Here is an 11890-nt window from a genome sequence, read left to right as displayed (position 1 = left end):
TCATGATGGGACTTTTGTGTTAATTACCTACCATTACACGAAAATAACTGTTTTTGGATGTCACAAATTTTGATATTTTATATATATTTTTTCCCTAATTCATAACCCACCCACACAATAAAATTGCCGATATTTTTCAAAATCCTTTGTTGGCCTATATTTAGAAATAAAATCTAAATTTCATTTGTTTTAGTTTTCATTTTTTCTGTTGTCAATTGGAAGATGTTAGATGTTCTCCAACTAAAAAAATAAGTGGAAGATTTTCTCCTCTGGTCAACAAATATTTTTTCATTCTAAATCCTCTCATTGTTTTAAATTTTTTTTAATTTTTAAAATTACAAATATATTTGTTTCGCACAACTCATATGTCAAAAGGTATAGTGCGTATCATTGTTCGATACTTTTTATTGCAAGAAATACTTGCAACTCAATACCGACGGGTTTATCCCAATCGCAAGTGTACGTGCCTACTGACAGTATAATAGTGAATGAGGTCGAATCCACGAGGACTGTATTAATTACCAACTATAACTGCTAACAATAGTGTAAATAAATATCAGAGCTTCTAATATTAACTAGCAATAAAAATTTAACTAAATATCAATTGATGAAAAACTAGCTTGGGTTTGGTTTGCCAACTACCTCCACCTGTGCACACAGATTAATACGCAATCACACAATTTAAAAGTTTAACAATGTCAATTGAAAGGCCTTGGTCCAGCTGCAGTCAATTAGATTTCCCTAAACAACGATCCTGACTTTGGTCTAGTTGCAAGATCTTTTCTTATTAAAGGAGTCTTGGTTGGTCTATCCTAAGAGTTTCCTAAGACAAGCATAAGCACTAGGAAATCGACAGTTGCATAATTTAGGATAATGGTCTATTACCCAATCAATTATGTCCTATGTTCCCAAAACTTGGATCTTACGCAAGTTCTTGTTACTTCGTCAAACACCGGGTCATGGTCAGCCGAATATGTTTAACTAACAATTCCTAAAATTATGTTGTTGATCAGGCATGCATAAAAAATAAGAAATAAGCAATCAATCCAGAGAACAAAGAATTAAACTTAGTCTGATTGTCAATCAAATCTGTGCACAAGGTTTATGGTAGAAGAATTACCAAACCCTAGCTAGACAAGAGTTTAGCTACACATAATCATAATAAAAATCATAAAGATACTCATCAACAATGTTCAAATCAATGGAAGAGTAGAGATTTGCTGAAGAATTGATATGCCCAGCTTTGATGTTGCTTCTCCTCCTTCCTGCCGACACCCTCTCTTCAATATTTGGTCTTCGGCTGCGCAAAGTAAAGTCTCCCCTTTGTCTCAGCTTAACACTCTTTATATAGTCTTTAGCAAGCCCTAAACTGGCCCATCTATTCTTGCCGCGTCAGCAACTCAATCACACAAGTCTGATTCCCGCGATCTGCGGCCGCACAGGTTGCGAACATGTTACAAATTCTATCCAGTAATGAATTTATTCTCCAGCAGTACCTGTTCATAAAAATACCAATATGGGCAGTATTTTGCACTAATCAACATAGAAAAATAATACTTTTAAGCCCATAAAACTAGGTGTATTTTACACCTAACAATCATCCTAGTCATTAGGATTCGAATCTCTCTTCCCGTTTAAAAAAAAAAACATATATGTTCAACCTCAACGTATATTATTATAATACATAAAAATTATTTATCTCTAATATAAAAATAAGATTCTATATATATATATATCATTCGAGTAACTTAAGTTAATCCATGACACATGAGATATCTATTGATTATGAATACAAATATATTTCGACTAAACATCCGAGTTGAAAAATTGTGGGATGAAGCACTTTCAATGTCATTTTGATGACATGGATTTTTGACAAACACATTATTGTTAGATTTATAATTGATATTGATACAAAATAAAAAGTCGTATTAAGACAACAACACATGAAAAAGCAAATTTGCGTACATCAAAATTAAAAGAAGACGTACATTATATTAATTGCATGGTTATGGACGTGTGTGGTCGGTACAAGACAATATTTATCATTCAATCTCTTATTGTCCAAAAAAAGTAAAATAAAAAAGGCACAAATTATTAATTTTAGTTTGATTAATAAATAAATAGGAATATTTAGAGAAAAAGAAAAAAGAAAAAAAAAGAAGGAATATGGCGGAGCAGACTGCAGAGAGAAGCAGTGTGAGAGAGAGGAAATGAAAGCTTTGGTGCGGAGGAAAGAAGCAAACCTGATAAACAAACAATAGTAAAGGTTTTCTGCTCTCCGGAATTCACTTTCTCCCGTTTTCTGGTTGGAGAGAGAAATGCGAGAAAGTTGATAATACGATCCCTGTCAACAATGAGTCTCGATCTGCACGCATAATATGGTATTCAGATAGAGCAGTAAATTGCCTTTGATCTGTGTGTCTGAGAAGACATTCTTCATGTTCTAATTGGCATTTCGGTACTTTTTCTCTCTTCGAATCGGGGATCTTAATCGGTATTCAACGAGCTTTCGTCGTCCATTGGAAGAATTTTGACTTGGAATGCCTGTCAGTCTAGCTTTACCTGCTACCCGGGAAGGTGAGTTTGGCCTGTAATTTGATTTTGAAGGAGGATAGGCAGTTGATTTAAGTTGAGTTTTGAGTTGAATTAGGGCTTAGCGTGATTGTACTGTCACTGCTGGGATTGTTAACTTCCGAAATCTAGGGTTTTGAGGTTGTACGCCCGGCCCGAGTATGATCACGATTTGGCTGTTATCTAGACAGCCATGCTGAGCGTGCGCATTGTCAATGGTACAGTTGCTTCAGTTTGAGTGCAATATATTAAGGTGTGCAGTTAGCTGCTTATTTGTTTCTGTGCCAAAAACCCTACACATTGTTTAGCTGGTTTAGCTGGTTTTCAGTTTAATGGAACAGGTAAAGGTGGAGAATCGAATAAATTTGGTATTTTAACAGGAAAAGTTTTGGTTTACAACCAGTGTGGGTTTTGGTCGAATGTATGATATAGGCTACTTGATTTGGCAAAAGGATCGTCTGAATACTGATTGTATGAAGAGTTTAAGGTAGCATCTTTGACACTGCATTGTGGTTGGAGATATGCCTCCTTCTCCGGCATTGAGAGTCTCTCCTGGGAGAGAGATGAGGGCAGATAATCACAAGCGAGGGCGCAGTCTTGAGGGTGGATTACTCTTTAAACGGAAAGACGACGATCTTGCGTTGTTCAATGAAATGCAGTCGAGAGAAAAAGAAGATTTCTTGCTTCAGTCAACAGATGATTTTGAAAACACATTTTGTAATTTTCTGAACTGCCTTCTATACATTGTTCTTGACCGTAGATTGTTGTTGTTTCTTCTTCCTGAAAATGCTATTAATCTCTGAGATTTTGAATTCTTAATTGCAGCAACAAAATTGAAACACTTTTCAGATATTAAGCTCGAAATCTCCATCCCTGTTCGAGGGGAGAGTAGTGAACTGCTTAATGCTGATGGGGAGAAGAATGATTACGATTGGTGAGTCGTGTTTATTATTGTAAGTTGAAAATACCATCAATGGTACGAGATTATATTAGACAATGGAGGGCTCGTAGCCAAAGGAAAGTTTACAAAGTTTCCTTATATGCTCTGATACTGTGATATAATGTATTTGGTCAGTTATTTAAATTTTGTAGCACGTAACTTTTGGCAGCTGGTCAGTTTTACCCACGAGCTGAAATTGAATCGAAATCATTCAATTAAAATCACACTTCGCTATTTATCATTTTTATCATGCTTTTGGATTGGTATTAATAATTTGTTCGTGCCATTGGTTTTGATGGAATGTCTGTTCTTTTAACTTGAATAGGCTATTAACTCCCCCAGAGACTCCTCTTTTTTCTTCGCTGGATGATGAGCAGCCACCAGTTAATGTTGTAACCAGAGGCAGACTTCGGAGCCACCCAATTTCCTTGTCGAGATCTTCCACAGTAGGTCTTCTGGTTAATACTTGGAGTGCTTGTGCTTTCTCGTATTCTCAGTATCTTTTCATTGCATTTGTGATGCTCATTTTTTTTCTTCCTGTTATACGCGACATGTACATCCTTGTAGATGGAGAAGGGTTACAGAAGCAGCAGGGGTAGTGCAAGTCCAAAGTGCTTGAGCCCATCACCTCGGTCTGGGAATAGCACATTCCAGTCCAGGGGAAGGCCATCTTCTGCACCTAATTCCAGTCCATCTCGTAACTTGAGGCCTGCCACTCCAGTGCAAAGGCCATCACCTCCCCCAAGTAAACCCTCCACACCCATTCCAAGGTCTTCAACTCCAACTTCACGCAGGTTGAGCATAGGGTCTAATGGTACTGGGGTTCGGGGAACTTCACCCATAAGGACAAGTCGAGGGAACTCTGCCTCACCCAAAATCAGAGCATGGCAGTCCAATATCCCCGGTTTCTCCTCAGAGGCTCCGTCCAATCTTCGAACTTCATTGGGTGATCGGCCAGCATCATATGTGAGGGGTTCCTCGCCAGCATCCAGAAATGGTAGGGATTTGGGGTCAAGAGTTGGTAGGCAATCAATGTCTCCAACTGCTTCTCGAAGTGTCAGTTCATCACATGGTCATGATCGGGACCAATTTAGTTCACATAGTAGAGGTTCTATTGCATCATCTGGAGACGATGATGTGGACTCTCTACAATCAGTTCCCGTGGGCAGCTTAGATCGCTTAACTTCAAAAAGAGTTGGCCCATCGTTTTCCAATAACAGAGCTCCGAGCTTCTCTTGGAAGTCATCTAAAATAGTGTCTCCTGGTTCTGCTTCAAAAAGAGCCTTTGACCCTGCAGTTCGGCAACTGGTATATTGTTGTGTATTACATTTGAATTTCAACCTTACAACTGATTGTCGATTCGCAACTATTAACAAATTGTTGGCCAGTATGTTTGAATGCCATTGGCGTGCCTTTAACCCTGTCGTGATTCATCATAAAGCTGCAATGTTTCTATTGTGCCCTTTTTTTCCCCGTGCATTTGGGGGCAAAGGGGATGGGAGTGTGCATGATCTGTCTCTTTGTTTTTGTCTTCTTTCCTTTTAAACTATATTGATTTAATCTTCTTAGGTGTATGTATGAAAAGAATCTGGAAAGTCAATTGACTATGACTCGATGCTTTCCATTTTACCCTTATGGTGTTGTGAATTTTGTTCATGCTCACTAGTTTCTTCAATTTTCTATTTGTGTTCTTTTCGAGACAAAAAAATCTTGTGAAGAGTCCATAATATATGTGTGGATGGTTTGTCGTTTTCTTTCATCATTCCTTACCTCCCATAGGTTTGATCCAGTAGAATCATACCCTTCTTCTCATTGAGATAGCTTCAACGTGGTATATTTACCCCTCCCCTCCCTTATTGGTAAGGAAACTTTGGCATTTCCACTACAATCTTGAAGCATCAACTGCTTTGTCTGTGTGCATTCGTTGTTTGACATGTTCTTCTTTGCATGGTTATATGTTGACATTTAAGAAGTGGGAGCCCTTTTGTTTTAATTGCATGAATAGAAAATGGGTCGGCGATCCTAGGTTGTTAATTTTTAGCAGAAAATAGAGGTTAAATATTAACAATAATAAAAAGAACACTAGTCAAATGTGGATGAGTGATTGAGTGTTATGTGAACTAAAAGAAAACTTTTTTGTGGAATAGTCACGAATGTCACAAAGCAAGAATGACCTCAGAGTTATAAAATATTTTTAATACTCCATCTCGTAGATTATGTTACATGTTAGGCTGGTTCGAACTTAAACATATCATGTGTCCCCGTTAGAAACTTTGTGTCATAAAATTTGATTTTTAAGAGTGTTGCAACGTCATTGATGGAACATCTTATCATGTTATATATTATCTCTGTATTTTTGGTCTCCTAAAATATTTGTGGACACTTCACGGTCAACATTTTTGGTCAGATAAACTTAATTGGTATTTATGTGTAGGATAATCGGAAAAGCCCGCAGAATATGTTCAGGCCTCTCTTATCAAGTGTCCCAAGTACCACCTTTTATATTGGGAAAGCTAGTTCTGCTCATCGCTCAATGATGTCTAGGAATTCCTCAGTAACAACCAGCAGTAACGCAAGTTCTGATCAAGGTACCTGTGCTGCACTTGATACTGAAGGGAGTGATCACCTTCAGGATGATTTGGCATGTGAAAGCGGGAAAGTACCGTATCCTGATGTTCCGGAAGAAGTATTTGCATTCGATAAGGTGGAGGCATTTTATCAAGATGAGAAGCATAACACTTTTGATAGGTCACTTCACATAGGGGTTGATGATTATGATAGAGACCTTGCAATTGATTGTGACCCTGGTAACTCTGATAAGCCTGGCCTGCATAAAATTGATGCGAATTTTAGTATAGCGTCTGATGCTCTGAATCTCAGGGACGACTGTAGTGAAGTTTGCAGTCTTAAAAGCTCAGAACTTTGCTCTAGATGTGGTCTCAGGTATCCTGTCACTCGGCCAGTGGAAAATGGTATAAATCTTTGTCCAGATTGCTGTAAGAAAAACAATCTTGCCACTATTTTGGATACAATTGCTAATGACACTGCACAACCGGCTAAGAAGAAGTCTGAAGAAAATGTTTTGGATGAATTGGAGCCCCTGACAGCTAAAACCAACACACTATCACTAACCACTGAAGTGGATGAGATTATTTCTTCCCAGCATGAAGAGAATGTTAAGCAAAGCGAGGCTTGTAACTTTGAACATAGCCAGATTTACTTGCGAGAGAATTCTCTTCCAAGTAATCTGGTGGAGGGGGATGAGCAGAGCCTTGCTAACCAGCAAGGAATGGGACAACTGTTTGTTGGTCATAGCCTACCTGATAATGATGTTGAAGGACAACAATTGCAGCAGAATAATGACCATATAGAAAACGTGGATGTTTCAGAAATTTCTGGCATTTCTATACTGCTGAATCGGTCTAGAAGTAGCAAGGGGTCTATTGTTCAAGGTAGGACTTTCATTGCCAATTCCATACCTCGCAATGATCTTTCGTATGCAAGAGACAGCACAAACAGTTTGAGAAGTTCGATTGGGCATGGCAGTGCTTCTGCATCATCCTCTGTTGATTTTGGCTCCAGACAAGTAGAGACTCGCGTGCAACGGCAGTTAAGCGGAAAGAAGTCTGACATGGAGAACCACAGGTCGGATGTGAACATTAAATCCCAAAGTATTGGATTATCTTTACCTGGAGTTTCAGACCGTGCTCAACAGTCACCTGGTTTTGCAACAAGCATGCATGAAGGGGCTTCTGTTGCTGATGCGAAGTTTGAATCGGAGGAAAGACCTGTTTCTTCTCATGAAAAATTGCTTACTGGGGAGAACAGAGAAGTGGACGTTTCTGATGTGGCAATTGTTAAGGAAAATTTATTAGAATGTACTGAGAGTAAAAGAACAGATGATACTTCTTCCTCGGAATTGTTACGTCATTCAGTAGGCACTCCATTAGATGAGAATACATCAGTATCAGTTCCAAATTACGAAGACCATGCTTTAAATGAAACTGGTGAAGGTTTTTCAGATCATGCAAGGAGTGCCTCTGATATAGAAGCATTGGCTATCACTCCCGAGTCGTCTATTAAAGCAGGAAACACAAGGCTGAGCCATAGCTTCGATGCTGTAGATGTTACAGAATTTCCAGCTCAAAGCACTTTGGATTCAGTATCTGAAATACAAACTGAGGATTGTTATCAGAGTATGGATGTTTCACAGAATGAGGATGTCTCAACGGTTTCCAGGAGCACAATAAATGAGTATCAGGAGCCATCAGGCCCCACTCCTTCAGATATCGATACAGCAGGTATGTTCTGTTTCGCATTCTGATTTGATCTGATCATCTACTTTGGCCCTTAATCTTTTTTATGAATTAGAATATCTATAGCTTCTTTCCCTGAGACGTTTTGTGTCTTTCTATCTTCACATTTCATAAGCTTGAATGAGTGACACTATGACGTAGTATTTTGGATGCTTTTCAAACTGTGTGATATCTATCTTCTCTCTAAAAGCATAGGCGTCTCGTATTATTTTGACAAGTGGTTTTTTTACCCTTGTAAGAACATTCCAACCAATCTTTTATTGGTTGGCGAAGTAGAAATTGCTGTTGTTTACAGCATGATGTGCTCTTTTATATGCTGATCCTTGATTTTGTGATGTTTTGTGTATAAGCTCACTTTCTGAAAAATTTACTTCAATTTTACAGAGAAATCAACTGTAATGATAGAATGTCAGGGAGAAAGCAAGGGAAGAAGCCTAACACTAGAAGAAGCAACAGATACGATACTATTCTGCAGTTCCATTGTCCATGATCTAGCCTATGAGGCTGCAACCATAGCAATTGAAAAGGAATCTTCTGACCCCGTAGAAAATTTCCAGCCCACCGTCAGAATCTTGGGAAAATTCAACTCGGGCAAGAAGGACCCACGTGGCCGAAACATTGCACGACGCAGCCCAAAATCCCAGAAACCAAGGCAGAGGCGGCTGGAAACTGATGTGAAACCCCCTTTAAAGAAAGTTGAGAACGATGAGAATGTTGACGAATCTATGATGCAAAATGTTGGGCGTCCCAAAAAGATGGACAGTATAAAGCCTCCAAAGCTGGAATCCAAGTGCAATTGCACAATAATGTGAGTCATTCATTCCACCATACGACTCTGCTACTCCCACTGGTTAGATGGACGAGATTACCGGGTGCTTGTAATGTAATGTAAGTGGTTTTGTGTTTGAAGGGATTGTTGACAATTTGTTTCTTGTTAATTCCAATTTATTTATATGAAACACCACATAATGTTGGTGACATAATTGTAAAGCTGTTTATTGTCATTAGGCTAATATTAGTGATAAGCATTGGAGGTTTGCGTTTTATCCGGTTGCAGCATTCTTGTAGTTATTCTATTCTGGTTCGAAAATGGTTCACATTAGAGATAAATGTGGATTAGAACACTCTAATTTATTCTTGTTCATTTGTTTGTCCCTCTAGTTCCTGCTGCATTTGCTTGTATTCGGATTTCGGAGGCAACAATTTCAGGGTATTGAAAGCCAGGATCGCTTGGTAAGCAAGCATACACAAAGACCGTTAGCTCATAAAGAAGGAAAAGCAAGAAACAATAACAAACGAATAAGACAAAAGTAGAAAACTCTTCCCTTCCCTTCGTCTCACCTCTTCGCTTCTCGCTACGTACACGAATTCCATCAAATTCACGTAAACGTAGTCTTTACTCTTAACCATCCCGTCTTTTTATTTTTCTTCTTTTTATTTATTTTTATTGAATTTCAATCCCTAAACATGGACGAGATGGCTGCGACGTCGACGACTGAGTCCTTGATCCAAAGCGACGCTTCATTGATATCGTCGTCGTCAATCTTCACCAACTACCCTTTCATATCTGCGCTTGTTGCCTTCTTAATTGCCCAATCTACCAAGTTCTTCACCTCCTGGTACTTTTTAATCCGTCTCCTTTCTCCTTTCTTTCTCTTTGGATTTTATTGGTCTAGAGATTTGAGATCTTTATGGATATTTGGATCTGGATGTTGACATGTTGTGTTCGTGGACTAATGTGCGCGTGTATTACTGTCTTTGAAGGTTGTTCGTGGTTATTGTGATTGAAATTTGACGACATGTTAGTGTAATTGCGATTGGTTATTGAACTGTTAAGCTGGATCTTTGGGACGAATGTAATTCGATTAGAAGTATTGAACCCACTTATATAAACTCCTGGAAAGCTCATTTCACGTTCATAAATCGCTTTTCTTGTTCATTGCATTTAGGGCATGAATTATCAGATTTGCTTTTGAATTATGAGGTTTAAATCCTTGGTTTTTGTTTTTTTTTTTCAATCTAATTTTCATATGTAGCTGCTGGGAATTCTAAATGAAATGAATTACTACGTAAAATTCTAGGATTTTCTGATATTTTGATAAGATGCAACCATCTTGATTGAAACGTCGAAAAAAGTGTAAAAAGAAAACTGTGCTTTATAGATTTTATGCTCTGAGCACTCATAACTCATAGGCTGACTCATTCGTTAACCTTCATTGTCAAGATGATGGTGCAGTCTTTTATACAGCTGATGGAAATTCTAATTTTGTTGACTTCTTTCATTCACAAGTATTACAGACTGAGATGAAAAACCAGGTAGGATTCTAGAATTTTTTTCCAAGCTTTTCAATTGGCCATTAACAATTTGTTTTTCTCATAAAATGTTAAGGTGGCACTAGATTTATTATGTTGTGACTTGTGGAGTCATATAACTACTATACTCCTAAGAATCTCAAGTTTCTTAGATTTGCAGGTATAAGGAAAAACGATGGGATCTCAAGCAACTTGTTGGATCTGGTGGAATGCCATCTTCCCATTCTGCGACTGTCACTGCTCTTGCTTTTGCCGTGGGGCTGCAAGAAGGCTTTGGAGGATCACTCTTTGCAATTGCATTGGTCTTTGCTTGTGTTGTAAGTTATCTCCTAGTCTCTTGAGGTTTTTTTTGTCTAAGATCATGTTTGTGTTTAAGTATTTTATCAGCAGATATACAGGTTTCATACTTCCTAGCCCTCTATAAGATTTTGATACAATTTGATATACTTGTAGTAACAAAGTTATCATCCAAAGAAGAAGGTTTCATAATTAAGTGGAAATGTGGAGAGATTTTGAATGTTATCAATTTGGTGGCAGGTGATGTATGATGCAACTGGGGTGCGGTTGCATGCTGGTCGCCAAGCAGAGGTTTGATGTTTTGAGTCTTTTGACTCCTCCTTTCTTCTCTTTTGTCCTGCAACCTGTCACCCATATACTGCATCTCATGGAAGATTTTTATTGTTTTGACTGCAACCATGCTATACTGTTTATACTATTTGAATGAACGACTTCTTTGGAATTTCTCTTTATTTTTTTTTTTTGCTTATCATAAATGAATATTTTGCAGGTTTTGAATCAAATTGTGTATGAACTTCCGGCTGAACATCCTCTGGCTGAGAGCAGACCGTTACTTGAACTTCTTGGACACACCCCTCCACAGGTTTGGATGCTGCATTCTAACACCTTTCAAGAAATGCGTAGTGTATCATATAGTGCAGCTTAATCAGCACAAGTCCATGTCATGTTAACTCAGGGAGATGATGTTCTGCTTTCTCTCTTTACAATATCAAAATTGCAAATTGTCTCATGCCTTTGCTTGGAAAAATGACCATTGAAACTTCGGTCAAATGTTGATTTTCAGTGTGATATGTTAGCTTCTTTGGCACATGAGGCGTTATTTTAGATCTTAGGTTTGGCAAGCTAAAGCATGAGATCTTATTTTTGCCACTCTCAAATCTTTTTACAGGTTGTTGCTGGTGCCTTGGTCGGAATTGCCACAGCAGCAGTTGGGAATTTGATCACATAGCTAACTAGTCAGAGCTGATGTTCACATAGATCATAGATATTGTCTTATTGGCATCACCAACAAGTGAATTCCAGAAGGGTACATGACATAATTACATCTCACATATTGATATCAGAAGTCTTTGCTTCTTGTTGTCTATAGCGTAATACCTTATTCCATTGAACTGCATTCAGAATGTAATTTGATCGATTGCATTGTTCGTATTAAATACCTTCAATGCATTGGTTACCATCCTTGGTGCGATTAGATATACCATTTCTGCTATTAGGTGCTATCTGCATCATTTTTTTTTCTGTTCGAAAATTTTTGATAGTGTTGTGTAGTAGCCAAGGGAAATGAGATTTGAGATCAAAGGAGCGCCATTTGGCCCTTGTCTTAAGGAGTGCACAAAATTAACAAGTTGTTTTCTAACTATTGACAAAGGGAATGTGTTCAGATTCTCACCGCGGTTTGCTTCACATTCTTGGGGGACTGTTTCAAGAGGCAAAAACGCAAATCACT

General features: G+C 38.2%; 2 protein-coding genes across 3 annotated transcripts; both read left to right on the top strand.

Annotated features, from left to right (window-relative positions):
* Nucleotides 1–2158: 2158 nt before the first annotated feature.
* On the top strand, nucleotides 2159–8940 carry LOC119991116. Its single transcript, XM_038837329.1, has 6 exons — nucleotides 2159–3291; nucleotides 3400–3508; nucleotides 3840–3960; nucleotides 4082–4822; nucleotides 5949–7815; nucleotides 8215–8940. Exons 1-6 carry the CDS (start codon nucleotides 3096–3098, stop codon nucleotides 8640–8642), a joined length of 3462 nt encoding a protein of 1153 aa, XP_038693257.1. The 5' UTR covers nucleotides 2159–3095; the 3' UTR covers nucleotides 8643–8940.
* Nucleotides 8941–9111: 171 nt separating this feature from the next.
* On the top strand, nucleotides 9112–11663 carry LOC119991117 (uncharacterized membrane protein YuiD-like). Of its 2 annotated transcripts, XM_038837332.1 has the most exons (6): nucleotides 9112–9449; nucleotides 10055–10146; nucleotides 10296–10460; nucleotides 10681–10731; nucleotides 10931–11023; nucleotides 11330–11663. In XM_038837332.1, exons 2-6 carry the CDS (start codon nucleotides 10135–10137, stop codon nucleotides 11387–11389), a joined length of 381 nt encoding a protein of 126 aa, XP_038693260.1. In that variant the 5' UTR covers nucleotides 9112–9449; nucleotides 10055–10134; the 3' UTR covers nucleotides 11390–11663. The 2 variants fall into 2 exon arrangements, with proteins under 2 accessions (XP_038693260.1, XP_038693258.1); XM_038837330.1 differs by lacking the exon at nucleotides 10055–10146 and having other exon boundaries at nucleotides 9114–9449; nucleotides 10304–10460.
* The last annotated feature ends 227 nt before the right edge of the window (nucleotides 11664–11890 follow it).

This window comes from Tripterygium wilfordii, chromosome 22 (genome assembly GCF_013401445.1).
Source record: "Tripterygium wilfordii isolate XIE 37 chromosome 22, ASM1340144v1, whole genome shotgun sequence".
Taxonomy (NCBI): domain Eukaryota; kingdom Viridiplantae; phylum Streptophyta; class Magnoliopsida; order Celastrales; family Celastraceae; genus Tripterygium; species Tripterygium wilfordii.
Note: the sequence above shows the minus strand (reverse complement) of the source record. Positions and strands in the feature narration are given on the sequence as shown.

Coding starts and splice junctions, on each gene's coding strand:
- LOC119991116 (XM_038837329.1), top strand. CDS start 3,096: ATGCCTCCTTCTCCGGCATTGAGAGTCTCTCCTGGGAGAGAGATGAGG. Junction 3,292..3,399: donor TGATTTTGAAAACACATTTT/GTAATTTTCTGA, acceptor TCTTAATTGCAG/CAACAAAATTGAAACACTTT. Junction 3,509..3,839: donor GAGAAGAATGATTACGATTG/GTGAGTCGTGTT, acceptor TAACTTGAATAG/GCTATTAACTCCCCCAGAGA.
- LOC119991117 (XM_038837330.1), top strand. CDS start 9,298: ATGGACGAGATGGCTGCGACGTCGACGACTGAGTCCTTGATCCAAAGC. Junction 10,461..10,680: donor CATTGGTCTTTGCTTGTGTT/GTAAGTTATCTC, acceptor ATTTGGTGGCAG/GTGATGTATGATGCAACTGG. Junction 10,732..10,930: donor ATGCTGGTCGCCAAGCAGAG/GTTTGATGTTTT, acceptor AATATTTTGCAG/GTTTTGAATCAAATTGTGTA.